Genomic DNA, 25,502 nt, shown 5'->3' with positions numbered 1-25,502 from the left:
TTTTGTTAATTATCAAGATATTTCTACATTGGGTGCTGGATTGATAAGATTAAAATATCGAACTGCTTGGCAGTGGAAGATAAAATCTTATAAGCCTTCAATCTCAGTGTTAATGGGAAGACCCACAATAGGCAGGTCAAACTGCTATTTGAGTGAGGAAGACAATGAGAAACAATTGATTGAAACAATCGAAAAAGCCTACATAGAGAAAGTAAATTCTCAGTTGGGTTTTAACAGAATGAGCCTGATGAACATGAGAAAGGAAACACAATACAAGGAGAAAAAAATCTATGGGCAAATCCCCCACAGAACGAAGTGCTGGTCACTGACATCAAGGACTCCAATAGGAAGAACCAGAGGATGTGCAGGACTGCGTGGTGACAGTTGAGACTAGAAAGATAGGCAGACTCCAGACCCTGAAGGGATTTCATGCTACGCTAAGACTTAATGGAAGAGAGTCAGACAGATGTAGGGTTACACTTCAGCTCCTAAATGTAATTGTCTGAGTCTTTCACAGATTACCTAACTTGCTGAACCTCTCTTTTGTCATTTGTTACCACACAACATTACTTTGATGACGAAATAGAAATACCACATATAGACATATTTATGGGCACTAGAGAGGCCTAGGCAAATATCTAACCATGAGGGTGTAGGATCCAATGGATTCTCTAAATGGTCTTCAAGATTGCCTCGGATGATGGTAGACATTAGAGTGGAGATGAGCTGGCCCTACAGTCTCTGGGGAATGAGAAGGGCAGCTCTGAAGTAAGTAGGTTGATATCTGCACATTACTACTGAAGTAATGTAAACTTTGCCATTTTTCTAGTATAGAACCATAAAACGTTGGTGTCAGAGGACACTTCAGGCATTATTTAATTATAACATACACATAAAATATGAAATCTAACAAGTCCATAAATGACATATCTTTTCTATCTTCATTTCTTTTAATACACAAACAGCTATACAATAGATCAGACTAAATTTATGTATTAGTAAACTGGATTTTGTCCTATTTTAAATAGCATTCATCTTTTCAAATTTTTGATCAAAATTGCATTTATCTAAATGAAAAATACTATGGACATGCTGACAGCAGAAGTTAAATTTGAGAGTATTTTTCCACAAGTGAAATTAGTTTTAAGAAACAAGATATTTATATGTGAGGTGATGAGATTTCATTCTTATTCCTTCATGAGAAACCAAAATGACCATGGAAAGCTCTTCTAAAGGAGAAAAAAGGTTTAAAAAAACATTCTTATCAAAATAAACCAAGGCAAGAAAATGCTAGCAAATTTGCAGAATGTAACATAAAACATATGTGAAAAGCCCTAGCTGGTGTGGCTCAGTGGATTGAGTGCCAGTGTGTGAATTGTAAGGTTGCAGGTTTGATTTCCAGTCAGCACATGCCTGGTTTGCTGGCCAGGTTCCCAGCTGGGGGTATGCGAGAGGCAACCAATCCATGTTTCTCTCACACATTTCTCTCCTCTTTCTCCTTCCCTTCCCCTCTCTCTAAAAATACATAAATAAAATCATAAAATATATATGTATATATTTATATGAGAAGACATAATTCTCTAATTTGTTCCATTTGTGAACAAATTATCAATCAAAACTTTAAAACTTTGAAATTAAATAATTTTCAAATTAAATTTTTACCAGATGCTGATTCTTTCCACTGCAAAAATATATAACATGAACTTTGAGTTTACTTTTTATATTGGCGACAACATCTAAGTAATATAGATAACGAAAGATTTACAAATTATATACTTGCTTTAGAGTCAAATACCTCTAGATTCAAGCTACCTCTAAGCCTGGCATATTTTCAAGGGAGCAAAACACCAGGAATTATTTGTCCCCTTTTTTTCTCTTTCTCTTTCTCTCTCTTTCTCTTTCTCTTTCTCTCAATAAAATGTGTATATCATATTACACTGAAAAAATGACCACAAATAGACCACTAAATGACCTTCAGACTTAACTCCACTGAATTAAATACATTAACAATAATTTACATACAACAAACATATTTTCATAAACACCATAGATGATAAATCATTTTACATGCACATTTTAAACATATTATGTGTTTAGGATTCAGAAGTAACCTTGATGTTTAAAACAGCAAAAATATACAAAATAGTTACAAATGAAAACAATGCTGGCAAAGTGCCCCGTGTTTGTATCCAGAGACACACCATAGAAATCTCAGATTAAGAAACATTAAAAACTGTTTGGTATATAAGAATATTTTGGGAGAGGGGAGTGGAGAGAACAACAGCTTTCTCTTTGGCTTAAGAGAGTCAACAGTGTGAAGTCATTAAACCTGAATCAGAACCCCCTAAGGGAGTCAGAATTCAGGGGCAGGAAACTCAGAGTGGCAGGGAGCTGTGTGGGTTCTTCACTCCCTTCACCAGGCCCTGCCCAGGTTCCCACCTAGAAAGAGCTGTTGAAGCCACTTCTGTTTCAGAAGGATAATCACGTGATGATGAAAGTGGCGCTTTCATCTTACTGTCTGCAATGAACGATGATTTGTGAGATGCTTTTCCATTTTAAAGCACAAATGTCTGTACCCCAGCAGATGAATGTGCAGCCCCTGCTGGGAATCTCAGGGCCACCTCTGCTCCCCCCATCAGTGGCCCTGTGAGCAGGGAGCCTGGAGGGGCCCAGCAGCCAGGAGCTCAGCTGTCAGTGTGCAGGCAGCCCAGAGTTGACTGTAGTCACCTTTCTACCATCAGTTTTAATCAGAGCTGCCCTCTTGTCTGGGCATTACAATCTCACTGAAGACTTTTCCCTGTGAGTACATTTGAGGCACAGCACAGTGTCCTCTGGGTGTGGAGGGTAGTGACAGGCAGGGAACAAGAAGGGTGCAGACACTTTCTCTTCTTCTCAGGAACCCAGGCTTGCCCAGCATTTCTCTCCGTCTTACTACCCTCCCTACTGTGTTCCTCCCTGCCTACCTTGCTTTCTTCTTTTTCTGTTACTCTTTATGCACCTCTAATAAAATTTACACATCCTTTCCTTCATATACCTATTCATTCCAAATCATTATTTAAGATCATATTATGGCCCTGGCTGGCGTAGCTCAGTGGATTGAGCGCGGGCTGGGAACCAAAGTGTCCCAGGTTCGATTCCCAGCCAAGGTACATTCCTGGGTTGCAGGCCATAACCCCCAGCAACCGCACATTGATCTCTCTCTCTCCCCCTCTCTCCCTCCCTCTCCCTCCCTCCCTCCTTTCCCTCTCTAAAAATAAATAAATAAAATCTTTAAAAAATATATCATATTATGTAAAATGCCCTGGATAGAAACTTATATAGATAAGACAAATCCAGTTGGTTAATAGAAAGAGACATAGTTAAGCAGTGTAATGTCCTTTGTCTCTGCACCAGTAAGTTCAAGAAAAGATATCTGTCTAGGGGCAAATAATAGCCTCAGAGAGGATAATGACTGACAGCCTAAAGAAGGGGTTACTGTTGAAATAAAAGGTCAGGCATATGTGAAAGGACAAAACTAAAGACAGGGAAGAGGGAACACAAAAAATCAAACCTCTGGACTGGCCTTCCAGTTTTCTTTTTCTCTCTTTACTATTCTCCTGAGTAATGATGGGGGAAGACACATCTGTTTCAGTAGTATCATATTATTTTCAATCTGAATCCCAAATAACAAATGAAAATTGATTGTAATCTAGTATACTGAAGTTCACATTGATTTTGACATCTCACCATTACTCAGTTTATTTTCTGACACCTTCATAATAATTTTAGGACCAAATGGGGTTATACTAGGGATTCAAATTTAATCACAAAAAGCAAGTTGTTTTATTTTAATATGGCCCCACAGCCAATTTCAATATTCCCATCCTCTCACCACCAGTGGTCCCATTTTTGCTGATCTGCTGTGATTGTGGAGGTGCCCCCAGTGCGGGAGCTGGATTTGAGCCCATTCCTCCTGAATGTCCGGATGGAGCCATTCATTCATGGGCAGTAGAAGGACCACAGCCCCAGCTGATGGTGAGTGCAGATCTCTAAGAAACAGACTATGGTCGATACCTAAACTTAGCCTTGTGCACATGAAACCAGATGTGGGTGGTCACCCCCATTCTATGACGTTCTCTGCTCTGGGCTAGCCAATGGGGAAAATGGAGAGGGGTCAGAGGTGCATCAAAATTCAGTGGAAGTAATCAGGCGTGGCTTTCTGAAAGAGGTTTCTGTTTTAAATGGGTTTCAAAAGGTTTTTAAGTAGTATTCATTCAGGAAATCTGAGTTAATTTGACAACTAACCCAAGGTATAACTAGAGATAGAAAAATCATTACAAATGAGAAAATGTTGTTTCTTGTCTTTTAGAATTTGACCACTATCCCTGTACCACTGGATAATGCAAATATGATCGAATGTGTGGACACTTCAGGTAATGATTTATTTTTTTTAATTTCAATAACTAAATGATTCAGAAGTAATTATGTTTTCTCTTAGCATACTTCAAATTATTTGAAAAAATAATTTTTCAATTATTTTATTTATATTTATTTTTAAATGAATGATTTGCAAATTAGATGATGATGGAAATTCTACAGTATTATTCATACTTGCTGAATTTTGTGAATCATTCTCAATCATTAAAGAGTACTTAGTGACCTGATTAAGATGTCTATAAATAGGAAAGAATAACTAAATTGTAACCACAAGGTCAATATTGTTTCTTTTTGTTCAAAAAAGTAAATTTTATTTACTGCAAAAATATGAATTAGAATTAAAGTACATTCCAATTAACATAAATCTGTGCTTATTTATTGACATTAAATCTACTCCCCAAAATTATTGATTAGAATTAATGTGCAACACCATTTAATAGATCTGTACTCATTTATTGAGACTGGCATCTACCTCCACAATTCATGAATGGTTCAAAATCACTCTGACCTCAGCTACTATCATGTCAGAATTAAATACTGCATCCATTCTCAGCATCACCAAAATGTTGACCTAAAGAGCTTTGTCCCTCTTATCAAAATGAAAGTAAGTGGATGAAACACTATCAAAATCTTTTAAAGCTCTCCTCTGAGGTTGTGGGCAGGTGGTAGAGTCTCTCCCTGGGCATGGGTAAAACTATCAGTGTAGCCTACTTTACAACAGTTGTCTGGACCAATTGACAGGCCAATACCAGGGGACAATTAGATATTCACAGTAAATGGATAACTACCACTCTCATAAAAAGAACAATTAACTTTTAAAAACTTCCTATACCTTTGAAAAGAGTTGCATCATCTTTCCTTTTTCAAGGTAAATATTATTGATTCTCTTATTCTCCTCTCAGTTTTCAACAAGCTTGTGATCATGACTTTTCTTCTTTGAACTCTAAAGTGCAAGAGGCACAGCATGTTTGTAACTTGTAGAATTGGACCTTACTCAAAAACTGGACATGCCTGTCCTTACATCTATTTCTCCTCCTGATATATTGATTTTTGTTAATGAGACCAACATCTCCCCTCCTCAGAAGCAGAAACTTATCCTGTTATATATTCTTATTTATTGACATCCAATCAGTTCTCAAAAATTGTACAAACTACCAGCATATATTTATACCTTTATTCTCTCATTAAGTCTCAAATCGTTACCCAGATCTTGAAAGCACAGTGAGAGGCACCAAAGTAATAGAAGTATGGAAAACACACTGACCCTAAAATCAAGATCTTTAAAATATTAAAGCATGGGCCATCTTTCCCATGTCAACACTTCCCTCTCCGTGGCTGTCTGATAGTCCAGGCCGTTGTTTTATCTCATGTACCTTGAATACTGTAACAGACTCCTACTTGCCCTCACATTCAAGTGCAGAGTCAAGATCCCATGCAAACCTTTCCCCTGGCCATGGCCATGGCTGCTTCTCTGAAAGCCATCATTCAGGGCCTTTGCTGGAGGCTCTGTGTTTCTGGTACATTGGGGTGTTCTCCTACTACTTAATTTTTAGAATTTAGGATATTTTCCCCAAAATTTTGTTCCTTTAAAATTAAAATATAATAACTATGTATCATGCCAGCTCATACTGGGAATATCAAGGGGAACACTAAAGTATATGACATTTTTGTCAATATGTTGTAAACCTGAAACTAATACATAATAACATTGAGGGTAAACTGTAACTGAAAGAAAATTTTTTAATTTCTTTTTTTATTTAATAAGTTTAATTGCATTTTAATTACCATTTAGTCCCCTTACACCCCTCTCCCATTTGCAATCACCACACTGTTTTTCATATCCATAGACCTTACAAATTAAAAATAAATAGGCAGATTTCAAGTCAAGATAGCAGCACCTATAAACACAGTTTCCCTTCTTACATAATAACATCAAAGTTACAAGTAAAGTATAGAATAACTGTCACTCAAAACCATCAGAAATAGAGTTCAATGGGTGTCTGACAACTATGGAATTAAAGAAACCACATCTATCCAAACTGGGAGGAGGGGTGGAGATGTGGAACAGGCTGGTCCTACATCCTTGTGGTAGATAAAAGTTTTGGAGAGATATCTCAGGAGCAAGGACCCCCAGACCCACATCAGGGCCCCCAGACCAGGGTTCCAGTGCCAGGAAGATAAGTCCCTATAACTTCTGGCTGCAAAAACCAGAGGGGATTGAGTCAGTGGTAGAAACTTCTGGAGTTCTAATAGTTCCCCCTAAAGAACCTACACATGTACTTACTCAGACTCACCCCCTCTGAGCTCCAGTGCTGGAGTAGCAGCTTGAAAGGTACCAGTGGCATACAGGAAGGAACTAAAGTGTCTGGCATCAAGGTGAGAGCTGGGGTACAGCTTTCTCCCAGAGAAAAAGGCAAGCAGAGGTTATTGTCCCTTTTCTGAACACTACCCCAATAAAGCCAGCAGGGAGGTGCCATATCTGATACTCTATTACCTGGCCAATACTGTTTGCCCCACCCTGGAAGTCCTCTGAGCCTTTGTCCCCCCATTCAACTTATAGTTATTAATAGTGGCTTTTCTGTATGAATGGCTCATGTTGGTTCATGCTTCACAACTTCCTAAATCCTTTCAAACAAGCAACAGCCAGCATCAGTGGGTTCCCTACCCTGCCCTGAGCTCCCATACCTCTTGCTAAGTGGCCCCAGGTATGGCCCTAGCAGCAGTCAACTTAGATTTATAGCTTGGCTTTGCATGGGAATCTCCAAGCCCAGCAAAAGTAGCAGCCATCTCAGGTTGCTTTATAGATCAAGAGGACAGCCCCAGGCAAAACACGGGTGGGGGCTGACATTGGTCTATACCACCCAGGAAAACCTAGGGCCTGCACACCCAGTGGGTGGCTACCATATCAGAACATCACCACCCTAACCCTGCACAGCTAATCCTCCATGGAGGGTGGAGGTTGGTGGTCAGTGGTCACAGCCAGTCCTTGCAGCTGACTGGCCTAGTTAAATCCCTGCCATTGATCTGTCAATGGCAACCAAAGCTCAACTACAAGAGGAGGGTGTACTCAGTCCACAGAAAGGGCACACCTCGAGTACCCTGCTTGGGTGATATGGGAGGTTGTGCTACTGTACCCTACAGGACACCTACTGCATTAGGTCATGCTACAAATGGAGGAAGTCATAGCAACTCCACTTAAAACATAGAAACAGATAGAAGGAGGCTGCCAAAACAAGGAGACAAAGAAACATGGCCCAAATGGAAGGACAGATCAAAACTCCAGAAAAACAGCTAAATGGAATGGAAATAAGCAATCAGATGCACAGTTCAAAACACTGTTTATAAGGATACTCAAGGAACTTAATGAGGACCTCAGAACCATAAAAAAGATCTAGTCAGAAATGAAGGATGCACTAATTGAAATACAGAATAAGTTACAGAAAAACAACAGTAGAATGGATGAAGCTGAGAATCAAATCAATGACTTAGAACATAAGGAAGCAGAAAACAACCATACGGAACAGCAAGGATAAAGAGCCCCCCAAAATGAGAGTAGTATAAACAGCCTCTGGAACAACTTGAAGAGTTCCAACATTCATCTCATAGGGGTAACAGAAGGTGAAAAGAAAGAGCAATAAATTGGAAATCTATCTGAAAAGCAGTGAAGGAAAACTTCCTTAATTTGGTGAAGGAAATAGACATGCAGGTCCAGGAAGTACAGAGAGTTGCAATTATGATGGATGCAAAGAGGCCCACTCCAAGACACATCATTATTAAAAGGTCTAAGATTGAAGATGAAGAGACTCTTAAAAACAAGAGAAAAGAAGTTAGTTACCAGAAGGTTTCCAGATGGGATAGGGTATGGGGAGAATGGGTGAAGAGGTGAGGGGATTAAGAAGGTAATGAGGGTACAAATAGGTAATTACAGAATAGCCATGGGGATGTTCAGTATAGGAAATGGAGTAGCCAAAGAACTTATATGCAAGACCCATGGACATGAACAATGGTGTGGGGATTGCCTGAAGGAGTGAGGTTACTGGGTGGAGCAGGGTAAAGAAGGAAAAATTGGAACAACTGTAATAGCATAATTAGTAAAATATAATTAAAGGAGAGTTAAAAATAAATAAATAAAATAATCTCTAAAGCATAGGTTTTTGTTACCTCTATGTAGCCCCTCTCTTCTAGTCAACATATAGTTACCAACAAATAATGAACAATGATAATTAACAAGTTAATTGATAACATTATTTTGAACTCAATATCATATTTATTATTCCTATATTTAAATTTCACCTTCAATTTTTCCTTCCTCACAAAAGCATACTTAAATGAAGGAACCATCCATTAAAGTAAGTTACTGATGTTCAGTCTATAATACCCTACATGAAGTAAATTTAATTTGATTTATATTTTCAGGGGTTTACACAAATGAATATTGTGGCAAAGAAATGCAAGATATGGGAGGAGAAGAAAGAACAACAGGATTTGAACTAACTGATGCAGTTAAAACACCAGGAGCACGTGAGACATGTCAAGAATATTCTGGAACATTAAAAAGAAATTCTATGAGGGAATGTAGAGAAGGAGGTCTGAATATGAACTTCATGGAAAGTTACTTCTGTCAGGTAAGGGCTCTGGCCCCCATGCCTTCCTGTCCATCCCAGACCCACTGCTGTGCCCCAGGCTCCCACTTTTTCCCTATGGGGCTTTGGCAGGCATCTCCACCTGGGCTTCCAGCCTTGAGTCATTATGCCTGGAGATGCATAGTGCTGCTAAATAGTACAGCTAAAACTCTGAGGCCTGTTAACCTCCCCTCCCCCCGCCCCAACTTAAAAGCAGTCAATGACCCCCAGCTGTGTTTTCTCTATGGCATGAAGTCCAACATGGCAAATAAGCTTATTCACAAACTGACCCCTGTCCTCTTATCCCCAAATAACCCTTACTATTAATTGCACTTGCCAAGTGCCTTGCCTTAGTTACACCAGTCTATTGCCCTCCATGTCTTTGCTTGTGCTGTGCATATACTAGAATGCTTTCATCTGGTCATCATAAATTCCTACCCATCTTTCAAGACACTGTTTCAAATATCATTGCCTGTGAAGTTTTATTAATAACCATATCATCCAAAATAGGATTGGTGTTTCCTTATCTGTACTTCTGTACTACACATTCTCCTCAACTTACAATGGGTCATGTCCCATTAATCCCATCATTAGATGAAAAGATGTGAATTGAAAATGCATTTAATATGCCTAACCTACCAAACATCCAAGCTTAGCCTAGCCCATATCTACTGAATGCACATCACTTTTACACCATCATAAATCAAATAATTGTTAAATCGATACATTGTACATCAGGGACCCTCTATTCTTTGTTTATACATTTTGTAAAACACACCATTGCTAAAACCTGTTGGTACCATACTTTTTGGTGCCTCAAATACATGTTCTTCTCCATATTATGTTGCCATAACCTAGTTCAATTCAAGGCACAAAATAAACATTCCATAAGAGTGTGTTCAAGAGCTGTAGTACAATTCCAGAACATTCTAAGGACCTGTAAGAATCAATTTTGCCATCCTCAGGGACAGAATAGCCCGTGGTTATGTGCCATGTGATACTTAAGCTTTAAGGAATTAACTCTCTCTGATACACATATGTCCTTCTACAACCTGACCTAAAATTCCTAGATGGTGGCTGATATTTTGAAATAATATACTAGTAAAAGCCTTTCAAATCCCAGTGGATAATAATAAGAGGTCTGTTGCTGAAATCCATAGGAATGCTTCCTATTCGGGTCCCGACAAATTAATACATTTTCATGAAAAGTACAATTCTGCCTCCCAGCTTCTGCACTTACAGCCCAGATCATTTTACCTGCTTTATTCACCATCATGTGATTCTAATCTCCAATCAAACATCACTTTTGGAGATGCCATCCCTGACCATTCTACCTGAAAGAGCAGCCCCCATCACTTTCTGTCCCTGTACCCTGCTCTCACCACCTCCTGACAAATGTGTTTCTGTGTTGTCTGCCTCATCCTACTCAAACGTGAGCCCTGCCAGGAAGGGACTTTATCTAGTTTTGTTCATTACCTCATTGCTAAGTTCCTAATAGAATGTATTGCAAATGGTAAGGGCTCAAAAACTATTTGTGAGTGAAATGGCCCAATGAGTTGTTTTTCTAATAAATGCATTTCTGATACTTAACCTGAAAGTTTGCCGTCCATTATCATGAACACCAAAGATGGACTAAAAGTACACATGTCTCTGGGATTGCATGTTGAATTGAAGGAGACTCTAGTTGTAAAAGTTGTCATTGGCCACCTTCAGTTTTGAATCCAAAAATTGCATAGATCCAGATTTAAATTTTCCTGTTGTTTTGCTGAAAGAGCCACACTGAAATAAATTTCCCAGATTCATCATAACTGCCCAGTGAGGAAAGGAAAGAACAATCCTGAATGAATTCAAATCACCTACTTTTTATAAATAAACCAAAACAATACACAATTTGGTGAACTTCAAATTCAGCATTTTCAATTACCTCCTTCTAACTTGGTTACAAAATAATTCATGTGATTTTTTGTGTGTACTTTTGTGGCCAAAGTACACTATTATAAAGTCTATCTAAAAATTTTTCTAATTTAAAATACATTGTTAAAATGACAGTCAAATAATTTCTAAGCAATGCTTTTGCACACTTACATGATTTTTAGAATATCTCTAGGAGATGTTAGAATTTTTTCTTTTTTCCTTTGAAATTGCCCTATAAAAAATTAATGGTAAGAACTTCCATTACTGTTAATTATGTATTCATGATTTCCTTTTCTCTTTCTTCTACCAACTTAGAAAGCATATGCTTACGCAGATGAAGAAGAAGGACGCCCATCCAATGACTGTTTGCTCATATATGATAATGAAGGTGTAGGTTCCCCTGCTGGCTCTGTGGGTTGCTGTAGCTTCATTGGAGAAGAGCTGGATGATAATTTCTTGGATACGCTGGGGCCTAAATTTAAGAAGCTGGCAGATATCACCCTGGGAAAAAGTGTTGAACCATATCCAGACCTTGATCCCTCATGGCCACCTGAGAGCACTGGACCCATTTACCCTCCACAAGAAACAGAGCCCCTTGCTAATGGGCCTCCTCCCACCTCCCCATGCTACGGCACTACCACAGTCATTTCTGAAAGCACCTACCCCTCGGGACCTGGTATACAGCATCCTATGCCTATTCCTGATCCTCTGGGCTATGGTAATGTCACTGTGACCGAGTCTTATGCCACCTCTGGCACTCTGAAGCCCTCTGTCCACATTCATGATAACCGACATGCCTCAAATGTGGTGGTGACAGAGAGGGTGGTTGGCCCGATCTCTGGTGCTGATTTCCATGGAATGTTAGAGATGCCTGACTTGAGAGACGGCTCCAACATTATAGTGACAGAAAGGGTAATAGGACCAAGTTCAAGTTTACCCACCACTTTGACCATGCCTGACCCCAGAGAGTCTTCAAATGTGGTAGTGACAGAAAGAGTAATCCGACCCACTTCTGGAATGGTGGGCACTTTGGGTATGCACCCTGACTTATCAAATGCCCACAACGTGATTGTGACAGAGAGGGTTGTCTCTGGCTCTGGCGTAACTGGAATTAGTGGCCCAGCCGGGATAATTGGAGGCAGTGGCACAGTCAGCAGTGGCTTTGTTGGCAGTGAAGCTGGAATAAGTGGTGGTGGCATCATGCTGAGTAGTCTGGAAGGAGGGGGGGGCCTGAGTAGCAGTATGGGGAGGACAGCCACCATTGGCCACATGAGGAGCTCCTCTGACCATCACTTCGGCCAGACCCTTGGATCTGCCTCCCCTAGCACAGCCCGAAGTCGAATCACAAAGTACAGTACAGTACAATATGCTAAATAGCCAGGATCCCAGTACACTTTTTCTCAGCAGTTGTGATTTAGGTTCAATTCCCACCAGAGAGCTAACAATGTCATTTAAGATGCACAACTCAGTGCTATGGTGCTACGGAGTTGTGGAGCAAGGTGTGAAACCACAGTGAGAAAAATAGGTGAAAAATAGGTGAAAACAGTGAGAAAAATAGATGCTGCTGGGCAAGAGCTCTCCATAGCATTTGTAAACTTTTTTGTTATGTTAATACTAATGAAGCCATTACAGGGAAGTAAAACTTGATTCGGGTTTTCTTTATTCTGTGTGGCCTGCAGTGCATCTCTAGCACGTGGAAGAAATAAAACTCAGTCATGTAAAAGCACAGGCCTTATAATGGAAATTTACATAAATAATTCTCTTCCTCTTTTTTGATTTGTCATGTAGTTCAGGCAACATTTAAAAAGAACTAAACATGCTATATGTATTCATGTATGTGCGACGAATTTGAAATTTGGGCCAAATGCCCTGTCAATTTCACAGATAATATAAATAAAAATCCAACCACATATCCAGACCAGAGTTAACCACTAAAGAAGAAAGAATTTGGTTACATAGCCAAATCTACAAGCCACGGAGCACTGCTACCTTAGCAATCACACTAGGTAAAATAAACTGCAAATTAGAAAAAGTTTTGGGGAGGGATGTTGCATAGGAGTGTGGCAAAAGTATGAGGTCCTTTGGGGTACACTGACAATGTCTAAGCCTGAAACTTGAGATAGGGCTGCAGCTAAAATTTTTCTGGAGTCAAGACTTGTCTGCTTCTAGTTTGTGTTCAGTGGAGAGGCTATATCAATTGCATTGCCTACTGGTGAGGTTGCAGGATATCACACTCATTTTCCCTTTTCACTGTGGCTCTGACTTGGTAAAGGGAAAACCTGCCAAGTGTACTTTTCACACTGAAGCAAGTAACAACTGACATGGTCGTCCTCACCAGTGGTAGATGACCTTCCAAGGAAGCAGATGGGAATGGCATTGTACTTTCAGGCTGTGTTTTTAGTGTTACTCACATATATTCAGCTTCATTATTTCATATCTTCTAAGTTAAAATGACTTGCTTAAGCTGAGCTATATGGTTAAGCTTTGGGGAAATTTCAAATGGAATGAAATACAACTTTTTACTATATGTATAATGTTTAATGGGGAAACCTAAAATTGTTCAGTAAATAATATAGTACTGTTAGTTTCAATTGAGTTTAGCACTTTTTAAAAACAACCCTCTCCTGCTATTTTAAAGAGATTAACTAGGAACTTTTAACAGAGTTGATGAAATTGTGTTATGAAATTATACTAGACAATGCCATTTCTTTATTTTCTCCCTTCCCAACTGAATTTTCTCACTCGCATAAATTCTACATTCCTTATTTGATTTGTCAATGCTCTCTTGGCTTATACCTGCTCCATTTACAGATTCCAAATTTGTATCCTATGATATGTTTTTCTAGCTTCAAAATTTAGTAATGTACTGTTTATAAGATATCATTTCTATGAGTTTTCTCTATAGTATTGCTTGATTAAATGCCTGTAAATAGAAGCAAAGCATTCTTAGTGAGAGGTACATTTACTGTTGCATGGCAGAGGAATTATCTTTCTCTTTTCTAAACTCAGTGTTATTATGAGTTTCACTAAAATAAAACTGTATATGGTAAAATCTTCTAAGGGTTATTACTCCCAATTACTCAAATTTCCCAGAGTCCTACAAGATCAAAGAATATTCAACTTCCAACCCTTGTCAAAGGGTATGGGGGATGAATTATTTTACCCTCAACTGCTTTGCTCTATGTTATAGCAGAAGATGTCAATATTTTCAAAGCCACAATATATACATCTTATTTTTAACTCTGTAGCCTACATAAAAATTATAATATTCTGTAATATACCAAAATACAGAGATGTAAATAAAGTCATTCACAGGAAGTCTTTCTTTTACTTCTTTCTTCCATTTGGGGCTTCCATTAGTGATGAGTACTTTTTCCAGAAATAAAGTCAGAGTATTTATTGAGATATATTTTAGTATTATCATGTCCCAGAGTTCAACAAAATAACATCATTATTAATTAAATATTATTGAATTAGGTAAAGGGAGTGATATCTGACCACAAGGATCTTATCACTTTTATATGACATTGCATCAAAAGTCTTCTTGAGACTCCTGGTATCTTCTAGATATGCTTTTTAGGTTGTCAATCCATTGCCAGAGTGACCTCCTTTAATAACTGTTGATATTAAGATCCATAAGTTACATAAAACTATGGAACATACAAGAAGAAATAGCAGAATCATTATCAATTTTTCTGAGTAAATATTTTCAATTCAAATTGTTTTTTGTTTTGAGTTTTTTTTCTTTAGGATTACACATTGATATTCTAAGTTTTTATTCCTATTTGTTTGTATTACCTTTAAGACATCAGCCATTTTAACAGTCATTTGAAGGCATATTATTTTTCAATGAACAACTTTTTGAGAAAATTTAATTCTTCCCTTTTGATGTTTTACTCTAATTCATAGACCTAAGATTTTTTCATACACCTAATAAAAGAAATACAAGCTATTTAATATTTGAATAGTTACCATTCAAACCCACATTGCAAACTGAATCCCTGATCACTTTTCTCAATAAAAGAAAAGAATAATAGCTTAAATGTTATATATACAAAGTTTGAAACAGTGTTTAGAGTTTACAAAGCACCTAACTTCTAAAGCGGAAGTTGGGGGCAAAAATTAATGCATTATTAATAATTATTTTATTATGTAATATCAACCAAACCAGCAACTTAAGCTAATTTTATACTGAATTTTAGATATATATATGCTACATGTTTTTAATTTCTATGTTGCCTGATCAAACTAAATTTGCACTGAAAAACTAACAAAATAAATGTATATATTTAGGGTTACATGTAGGCCTTCATCAGAACATCTGTCTTCTCTTCATGTATAAAGATTTTAGCCTCATAATCTTCATTCAATGTAATGTTCTGAGAAAATTTTAATTATATATTTTCAAAAGTTACATATTCTCTTTCACTGGACATTTTAAATTGTGTACAAAATTTATTTCCAGATTTATATCAACACATGAGTGTCAGCTGGGCTGTGACATATATGACACACTCGGACTTCAGGAGGAGTTTAAAGTAGGAAATGTTATTCTCATTGGCTAAAATGGCCACGGCTACCTGGGAAAGGCATTAGAAGCCCAAAACAAAGTTTAAAAGTATTGCCATATTTTCCCATGCTTATTTAATAAATTCCAACCTTTTTTGAGATTTTAAGAATTGTAGCCCTGGCTGGCGTAGCTCAGTGGATTGAGCATGGGCTGGGAACCAAAGTGTCCCAGGTTCGATTCCCAGCCAGGGTACATTCCTGGGTTGCAGGCCATAACCCCCAGCAACCGCACATTGATGTTTCTCTCTCTCTCTCTCTCTCTCTCTCCCTCCCTCCCTCCCTTCCCTCTCTAGAAATAAATAAATAAAATCTTAAAAAAAAAAAAAAAAGAATTGTTAAGACCTACTTAACATTGCTCTGGAATCCACTAGTCCACACAGAATATTGGTAGCCATGCAATAGAATCTGTCTTCCAGCTCCAGATTATTCAATCTGTTAGGACAAAAATATAAATAAATCAACCTATTATCCATCAAATAATTTTAAAACAGTAATCTGGGTTTTTTGCCTACAGTCTCACCATTTACTTATGTTAGAATTACTAAATTCCTTGTCACCAAGCTGTACTTAGCCTAACTTACCTTTCTTTTGCTATTTTACAAGCACTTTTAAATTCTAACAGTCATGTTTGGTAATGCTTCAAACAATGGGCTTTACTTCAAGTTTCAAAATAAACGTTCATGGATTATTTGGGTGCTATTTCTTGATTGGTCATCTGTTCGATGTTTTAAGTTGGTTTGTAATTTCCACAGAGTTATATTCACAGCAATAAAATGACTAATATTGCTTTTATTATCTTTTTTGAATTATAAGGTGTGCTGGATAATAGAGTATAATGAAAAATTAGAGCTCTTTCCGCCATCTTTCCGTGCCGCCATAATGGTGAGCATGAATGTCCTGGCTGATGCTCTGAGGAGTATCAACAATGCTGAAAAGAGAGGCAAATGCCAGGTTCTTATCAGGCCGTGCTCCAAAGTCATCGTCCGGTTTCTAACTGTGATGATGAAGCATGGCTACATTGGCGAATTTGAAATTATTGATGACCACAGAGCTGGGAAAATTGTTGTAAACCTTACCGGCAGGTTGAACCAGTGTGGAGTAATCAGCCCCAGATTTGATGTGCAACTCAAAGATCTAGAAAAATGGCAGAACAACCTGCTTCCATCCCGTCAGTTTGGTTTCATTGTACAGACAACCTCAGCGGGCATGATGGACCATGAAGAAGCAAGATGAAAACACACAGGAGGGAAAATCCTGGGATTCTTTTTCTAGGGATGTAATATATATGTGCAAATAAAATGCCTCAATGGACAAAAAAAAAAAGAGATTATCAAATCTAGTTATTATCTGCAGACCATATAAGGGAAGAAGTTTTTTTAATATCCACACTGTTAAAATTTATTTTCACTTTCTATTTCTGCTGTTTGTTCATGTTCACTGAGGAGTCTTCTTTCTGGAGTGAAGCTTCGTAATGTCAGCGCAGAGTTGTGAGCAGCCCCACACAGATAATTTAATGATAGGTGTCAATAATTGGCATTTTTAATTTTTATTTGATAGCTTTAACATCTTTATGTTTTTAACTTTCCCTCTTTGCTAATCTATTTTTTATTTCTGCTTACATGAGCAAATTATTTCTTTTAAAATAGGTTTTCTTTTTATTTGCTTTTAAAATGATACCCTTTCATCTTTATTAGGTGCATCTCTTCTTTGCTCTCCAATGCCACTTTTTGGACTATTATCATCTTCAACTTGCACAAGACCTTACCCTTTCCAGACAGATGTGATCTGCTTATAATCCCCTCTCTTTATTCTCTGAGAGCCATTAACTGACCTCTTTCTTACTAATGTCCCCGATCTTACTGAAGACTCGTATTCTGGCCCAAAGTCTTCTGTGACTTCTCCAATTCCTGAGGGCGTTCACAGTGACTTAAATGACCACATGGGTGAGGCGCTTGAAACCCCAGATTCTTGGATCCCAGATGCCCATTTTCCCTACTGCACCTCTTCCTGGTCATAAACTAGCATGGCAGTACCTTGGATGCCTCTGTTTCACTTCCTCCTCATCCTTTTTTAAGTGTTCCAGTTGTTGCAATTCCTCCTCTTCATCAAAACTTCCATTTGTTTTGGACTCCCACCACTTTCTCACTATCTGTTAGTTTCACTTCCCTCCTTATCTAATCAAGCTTTATGAATCTGACTCTAGTCACCTCTTCGTGAATACTATCAACTTCCTTGCCTTGCTATCCTACTTACATATCCCAAATTTTTCACCCTCCATCTCTGTCTACATGCAAACAGCTGATTCAAGTGAGTTGATTTCTTCATTTTAAATATCCAAACTCAAATCATAGAGTAACATCTACTGCTTTTCCTGATAGACTTCTCTGATAGATTCTTTGATAGACTTCCCATCTCAATGTAACAGACTAAATACTATCCCACACCTTGTTGGTCCTCCAACCTCCCACAGCTCCTCTTTCCTCTCCATTCCTAGTTGGTGATCTAATCCTATTGTTTTCTGAGAAAACAAGTCATCAGTCTCAAATCCACTCATCTTCCTCGGCCAAACCTACACATCCACCTGCATGTGCAACCATTTCCTCCCCTGTCCTATTACAATAGAGTTACTGTCCTACTCATACAAAAAGACAATCCCTATTTGTGCTCAAGGACTTTGTTCTTCCCCTAGTAGTTTCTTTGCTATATCTGTTCTTTCTCTTTCCCTTACCTTTTCTCTTTCTCTCTCTCCCCCCACTCTGAAGCATTTCCATTAACACACCTTCTTGTACTTACTATATCTCACTTTTAATTTATTTGTTTCACCAAAGTTCTTAACATTCATGTACACATGCTTCTTTCCTTTCTCATGTCGCATCAGACTTCAACCCTCACCCATTAGTCCATCAGCATGGCCCTTGTCTAGTTCATCTAAGACCTATACATTGCCAAATACAAAGCCCACTTTTCTGTCTTTGTCTTTTGTAACTTCTGGGAAGAATCTGGAAAAAAGTAACTATCCTCTCTTCTTTGAAAACCTTCTTTCTTGGCTTTTATAACACCATCCTCTCAAGATATTACTTACATCACATTGGTCATTCTCTTATTCTTTTTTATTTGTTCTCTACCTACTTGACTTTTAAATAGGAATGTTCCCCTAAAATGTGGTCCCAACACCTTTCTTCTTAATGCTCTACACTGTCTCTATGAGACCTCATCCAAGCCCTTTCTCAAATGTTCAAAATTTAACTTAAAATTTTACCACACAAATATCCTTCATCCCAGTAAATGTGACCCCATTGACCCATTGTTCAAGCCAGAAACCAAGTACTTCTCCTGGACTTCATCCTTTCCCTCATTTCTTAACTTGATCTGTGAAGTCCTGTTGATCCTACAAACCAAATATATCTAAGTCCATCTAAGAGTTTCCAACCCCATTTGCCAACACCCTGCCACAACTGCCTCAAAAATAGTCTCTCGACTTCCATACAGATCATCTTCAAATAATTTTCTACATATGAGTTGGGCGATCTTCTAAAATATAAATTAGGTTAAGTTAATTCTCACTCTTTTGAGCAGATTAGCGGTTTCTTGTACAGAATTCTGTACAAATTTCTCTTACAGAAGTTTTTAATTTCTGTAACATTTTATTCATGTAACATCTTAATTCATTTTTATTTGCATATTAAAAAACAGTGTAAGTTATTAACATGAATGTAACAGGGTACAGCCAGGGCCCACCCCTCAAAAGAAAGATTTGTAATGGGTTCAGAACTCAGGGTGTCCAGGAATTATAAAATATACGATATCCTCACCCCTACAAGTCTGAACTGGGGGATGAGACACACGGAACAGGATCATTGAGAGATATTTTGCATATCAGCAGTTAGCCAGCTTCATAGCAGATATGCAAAAACAGTTATTTTACATATCTATAACTGTTGGCTGGCTTCACAGATATGTTAAGTAGCTGTGGCCATGCTTTCAGCCAGGGAGATGGGAATGGCTTCAATCCATGTCATAACTGGGAGGCAGCTCTTCATGGTTACAATGTCTGCATGAAAGCTTGGAGAAGGTTAGCTCCATGCCGTGGGGCCATGCCTGCCTGGACTTACCATATGGCAGCCCAGAAAAGCTAGGAAAATATGGAAATGCTGACAGGTATAGCCGATTATAGGAGGAGTCGGAAATGGGGATGTAGGGGAAGATTTGTGACAGAATTTAAGACCCAAGTTTGGTAACAACACAGAGGGGGCAGAACCATGCAGTTTTGGGGGCTAACCACTTGTTTGGGGGGCTCCCTTAACCATTTGACATAGGAAGCAGGAAAGCAAGATGTAGCAACCATGCAGAGCTTTCTCTTAGCAGTTTGGGAAAATGCAGGACAGACATTGCAAGAAGGAGAGTGGTGAAAGGACTCTTGCTGGTGGGCCATGAAAGGTACCCTGTAGGTTTGGATTAAGAACTGGAAATCCCAGTGACACAGCTGATGGTGCTGGGACTGAGGGAGGCCTGCCAGCCAAGCACAGATTACTGAAGAACTGAGGACTACCTGAGCCATGGACTTCTTTTTTCCCCTGAGATATGGTACCCCTGACTGGCAAGGGGAGAGGAAGGAATGTGTGTGTCTGTGGGTATTTTAAGGGACTTTGGGATTTTAACAAAGACATTAAGTCATTACTCTAAGTCCCTATAACTTTTTAAAAAATAGTTCCTTTCCTTTTCACCAAACTCTGGCACTGAGAGCCATAATTCCTAAAGGCTGTAGGCAAGGCGAACCTAGTACAGAGGGACCCCAGGTGGGAGGGGGCATGTTTCCGTAACACTATTTTGGCCCCACCCCAGGTCAGGCCTATTCTGTAACATAAATGTCTCACTTATATTCATGTCACAGATCCTCTGTAATACTTATGGATGCTTCCCAGTGCCAGTGAGTGTGCCGCTCTCCCTGACTCCCTGGCAGCCTCCACTGAGAGGACACAAGTTGTTACTATTACTCCACTGGCCAGCAGATTAGCACAATTCATGTCCCTTCCACGTTCTCAAGACTTCTCAGAGCAATGTCCCTATCATCTTCTTCAGGATTCTTACAGAGTGATGCTTGAGTTCAATGGAGCTGTTTGTTTGTTGAAGGGGAGAAGATAGAAACTGCTTTGGTAACGCTAATAACAAAAACCATGAGACAACAGTGTTTTGGATTTGGAAAACCATTATCATCAGGCTCAAATGACTCCTTATGGCTATGAGGTCATTTACAACCTGGCTCCTGCTGATCCCTCTGGTTTTCTCACATTTCTCTTCACAGGCTTCATTTAATCTCTGCTGAACTGCCCAAAGATCCACAAATTCACCATGATTTCTCATGCCCCACACTGAGTTCCCATAAACCTTGCTACTAAACAGATATCCCCATCTCTCAAATGAGAAAATTGAAACTCCTGGACAGTGATTGGTTGAGCCAAGGCCATGCAGTAGAAGACCCAGAATTTGATCTGTTTCTCTGTTTCTTTGAAATTTGGAAGGAGAGATGTCAAGTAGCCATTTGGATGTGGAGGTCTGGAGTTCAGAATAAAAAGGACTGGACTGGATAGACCTACTTGCAGGCTGTTCTTGCATGAGACCAAGGAGAGACTACAGACAGGAAGAGGGGTGTACATGTAGGGCCTTGCTCCTTTTTCCCTCTTTGCCAAGAGATTTCTCCAAATTAATAGAAATATTCAGGTTGTTCGCCATTGCTGGAAATGTCAGAAACTGGCAGAAACAGCTTATAAGTAATACAATACTCCCAGGATTACTGTGTCTCTACTCATTTTGTAATAGTTGTTATATAGTCACCAAGACGATTTAGGAATAAAATCTGGTTAACTAAGTTTCTATGTCAAAGATAACAAACTTTATTACATCCAATGCATTTGAGGCATTTACTAACAGTGTAGTTTTCTGGGACACACACTCTAAAAGTGTGGCTTTACTAAGTGTAAATAAGGCCTAGAAATTGACATTTAAAGAATTGTGAAAAATAGGTTTTCATTATTTTTTTATTGTGCAAAGCACTGATTACCACCAAAGTTAACATTTCTGAATGTAAGTATTTCTGATAGTAAAATCTTTTATTCAGTTCTTGTTGTTAGTACTTTACATGATTAGACTGAAATAAAATGTGATGATATTATATTAACAGGATTCCTCATAGAACTGGGCACATCTCTTATGTTTACTTCTAATCAATGTCCTTGAATATATCAGGTTTTTTACTGGGTGCTCGTCTCACTGATTCCAAGTCCAAAATTCTATGACACATAACATATAAACGTGACTGCTTGCATGTGCAGTTCCAGAAGTTAGTCATCAGCTTTTCATAGTACCAGGTTGATAATATCACAGAACTTTGATGATGTTTGCAGTTACTTGTCATAGAAAACCCTCCCAAGAAACAGAAACATGTTTTAAAAACCTGTTGCCGGGTTTCTCGTTGTAACTGTGTCATAATTGCCAAAAGATATGTACTGCTCACTGATGACAACCACAAATTTGTTCTTGAAGTCCTCAATAATAAAAAAGTAAGAAATAAATCACTGTTTGAGATCAAGTGATGAGGAACTGAATGCAACTAATACTAATTATTTCTCAAAAGTTGAAATGAAAGAGTTTCCATGGACATGTTATGAGAGCTAAGGTGGCAGAATTTCTGGAAACTGGGCCTTTAATTTAATTTATTTGTTGGGCATTTATGGGGTCCCAAGCAATGCCAGGGAAGCACAGGAAAGAAGACATTTCCCAACTTTAAGGAGCTTTTAATTACTCAGGAAGCCTGTTCATAATATCTACAGTACAAATCATACTATCATAAATGACAGTTCCTATGGCCACACCCTAAGCCTTGAGAAATTGTTCCGCTTCTACCATTTAAATTTCAACACAAAAGTTTTAGGACAACAACCAGCTCTGCTTCCAGAAATCCCATTCTTTTGCTTTTAACACACATATCTTTGACCTCATTCAGACTTCTAATCATTTATGCTCTGCATTTCTTCAGAATCAATCACTTAGGGGAGATAGTCCTTTTTTTTTTTATCCTTTCTAGAGCAAACTCCATAGTTTTCTCTTTGGATATTCTCATCAATACCCACTGTCACATTATTCTAGGTGTCTCTGGAATTCACTAACCATTATCTACTTTCAGAATTTGGGGTTTCATCATCTTAGATGTCACAACAAAGTTTGAAACACACATCTTTCCTTCTTGAAACTCCACATTGCTTGGGCTTATTTATTAATTCAAAAATATTTATTGAGCATACTATTGTGTGCCAAGTGTCAGGAATACAGTTTTAGTTTTCAAAAAATATGATTCATATTTCATGGATATAACATCCTAGTGGTGAGGACAGAGTAACTGTAACACAAATACACATGAACTTGCAACTATGATAATTGCAAAAAAGAAGATGTACAAGGACCCACAGTTTTGTTCCCATTTTTCTAAAAGCCATTGAAAGTTTCTTTAAGGAAATGCTACACTTAAGTTTGCTCTTCGAAATACTTTTTCTAGCACTAGTATAGTAAACAGGTAAGAAACAGGCCAGAACAGACGCTGGTCTGTTTGGAAGTTAATAACAACAGTCAAAGTGAGACACAACAATTACTTGGTAAAGACAGTGGTTGTTAGATGGAGGAATAGAAATGAAGCTGAAAGAGATGTATTAGATTTAATATTAATAGAATGTGGTGGTGGATAGGAAACAGAAGGGTAAGGAAAAATGTATTGATAATATCACTTGGGCGTTTGTCTTGCACAACTGGATAGATGGGCAGTCTTATTGCCTGGTCAAAGGGAAAGAACCTTTTCTGAGAGGAAGAACATAAATTTTCAGCATGTTGAATTTGAACTATAATTGAAACTTTCAAGAGGAGATTTCAGGCAGGCTTTGGATTTGGATGTGGAGGTCCAGAGTTCAGAATAAAATGAGCCTGGACTAGACAGATCCACTTGCAGGTTGTTCTTGCATGAGACCAATAAGAGACTGCAGACAGGGAAGAGGGGAGTAGATGCAGGGCATGCATACAATGAAATGGTGCATCGAATGAGTGCTAGAGAAGAATATGGCTGCAAAGAGACAGAGAGTAAGAGCCAGATTGTGGGGGAAGAAATCAGGAGAATGTTGCACTTTTTTTTCGTTTTCCTCCTGTCTTCAGAACTGTTTTAGAGCCTGTTCATCTCAACATTCTTCCTTTGATGTAAATTACATTGGTCCAAACTGGTTCTACCACTTCTTTGAAGGACTTTTTTTCTGGCTGTTTTACTGACTTTTCTTCCCCTTTACCAAACAAATGTAAGTATGCAAATTGTCTGTTCAGATAATTTCATGTCTTTATCTTCATGTTCCCTTAAGTGATTTCCTCCACTTTGCAATTTCAATGTCACCCGCAAACTGACAACTTTCACATACATATCTCTAATCCTCTCTCTCTACCTGTCTTCATGTGGACACTTAACATTAATTCATTTCTCAATGGTCAATTATAAAGCGTCAAATATTTTTACATTTTGTTACATAATGAAGTCCTACTAATAATAAAATATAGAAATGGAGAAGCAGAATGCAAAATCAAATATACAATTGGTTTTCCAATACACAGATTTTTGTAAATAATTCCAGAAAATATGTATGCATATATAAAAATGTGTTATACACACAATTATACACAAAACATTTATACATACATACACAAAATATATGTTTACACACAAGTGTGTTCATACTCTTCTACATCTTGGTTTTAAACTTACTGTAACCCATACTACTTTCCATATAGGTATTAAAGGATCTGTCTCATTTTTTTATTCCACTATACAAATGTGCCCTAATTCATTTAACAAATTCTACTCTGATAGACATTTCACTTATTGTCTTTTTTCACTAGTACAACGATAATGCAAAATCTTCCTTTTATGTGAGTTTTTAGTCTGTTGTACCCAATGTATATGGGGTTAAATGAGACAATAGAAATTGTTACATCAAAGTGTGTGCATACTTAAATTTGTGTTAGCTATTATGAAATTGCCTTCCCAAAACATTAAACTGTTACAGAACAAACAAGGGGGGGCCTTGGGACGATATACTATTACTGAAAGAAGCCCCCAGGTTTGTTATGTCCACCGCCAGAGGAAAGACGTCTCTCAATGCCAGAGATTTGTGAAAAGGAAAGGAAATGTTTATTTAATGCTATACAAACTTAAAGTACTGACCTAATGTCTTCATCAAAAATCCTAAAGTCTCTCAAAAACACCCACAAACAGACACAGTCCTTCCTTCCGCCTTTGCCCAGTTCAGAGTACCGTATCTCAGGAAAGGAAATAGAAGTCCATGGCTCGGGCAGTCCTCTGGTTATTCCCAGTCAGTACTCCATGTTGACTGGGAGACCTCCCTGGGTTCCTGGCACCCTCAGCTGTGTTGCCTGGATCTCTGCTAAAACCGAGTGGTGGTTCCCCCTTCTAAAGCTGCGGGGATCCCCTCTGGCAAAAGCATGTGGTCCTCTCTCCCAGGGCCATGGGGGTCCCCACTCAGCCAAAACCGCGTGCTTCTCTCCTCAATGGCTGCCGTGTCTGGGTTTAAATCCCCACGCCAACCTTCCTCTGTAGCCCCATTTCTGACTCCTCCTACAATCGGCCTCACATGCCAGAACTTTGCTGTCCTTTCCAGCTTTTCTGGTCGCCATCGTTGGTCTGGGCAGGTGTGACCCCATGTCATGGAGCCAATCTTCTCCAAACTACCACGGAGGAATTCGGGGGACCTGCCCCCCAGTCACATCTTGCAGGGGAGACCCTTTCCATCCCCCTGGCCTAGAGCATGGCCATAGCTATTAGCATATCTAAGTGACCAGCCAAAGGCTATAGGTATGTTAAATGACCATGCCATGGATTAGCTGCAAAGCTGCCCTGCATGTTCTTGCTCTGTGTGCCCCTTCCCCCAACTCATACCT

At 38.6% G+C, this 25,502-nt stretch overlaps 2 protein-coding genes across 2 annotated transcripts in view; both read left to right on the top strand.

The window, feature by feature from the left end:
• LOC114506713 (desmoglein-1-like) overlaps positions 1–12,599 on the top strand; it is a 38,205-nt gene extending 25,606 nt beyond the window's left edge. The window contains exons 12-15 of the mRNA XM_028524534.2: positions 3,878–4,014; positions 4,349–4,412; positions 8,833–9,041; positions 11,268–12,599. Coding sequence (XP_028380335.1) covers positions 3,878–4,014; positions 4,349–4,412; positions 8,833–9,041; positions 11,268–12,329 — 1,472 coding nt within the window. The 3' untranslated portion in view covers positions 12,330–12,599. The remainder of the gene's footprint in view (positions 1–3,877; positions 4,015–4,348; positions 4,413–8,832; positions 9,042–11,267) is intronic.
• A 3,755-nt stretch (positions 12,600–16,354) lies between these two features.
• LOC114506468 (40S ribosomal protein S15a-like) lies at positions 16,355–16,844 on the top strand. The gene has a single exon (XM_036009183.1). It carries the CDS (start codon positions 16,401–16,403, stop codon positions 16,752–16,754), a length of 354 nt encoding a protein of 117 aa, XP_035865076.1. The 5' UTR covers positions 16,355–16,400; the 3' UTR covers positions 16,755–16,844.
• Positions 16,845–25,502: the final 8,658 nt, after the last annotated feature.

This window comes from Phyllostomus discolor, chromosome 9 (assembly GCF_004126475.2).
Source record: "Phyllostomus discolor isolate MPI-MPIP mPhyDis1 chromosome 9, mPhyDis1.pri.v3, whole genome shotgun sequence".
In the NCBI taxonomy this organism is placed as follows: Eukaryota; Metazoa; Chordata; class Mammalia; order Chiroptera; family Phyllostomidae; genus Phyllostomus; species Phyllostomus discolor.
The sequence above is the reverse complement of the archived record's forward strand: the minus strand, read 5'-3'. Positions and strand labels throughout refer to the sequence as shown.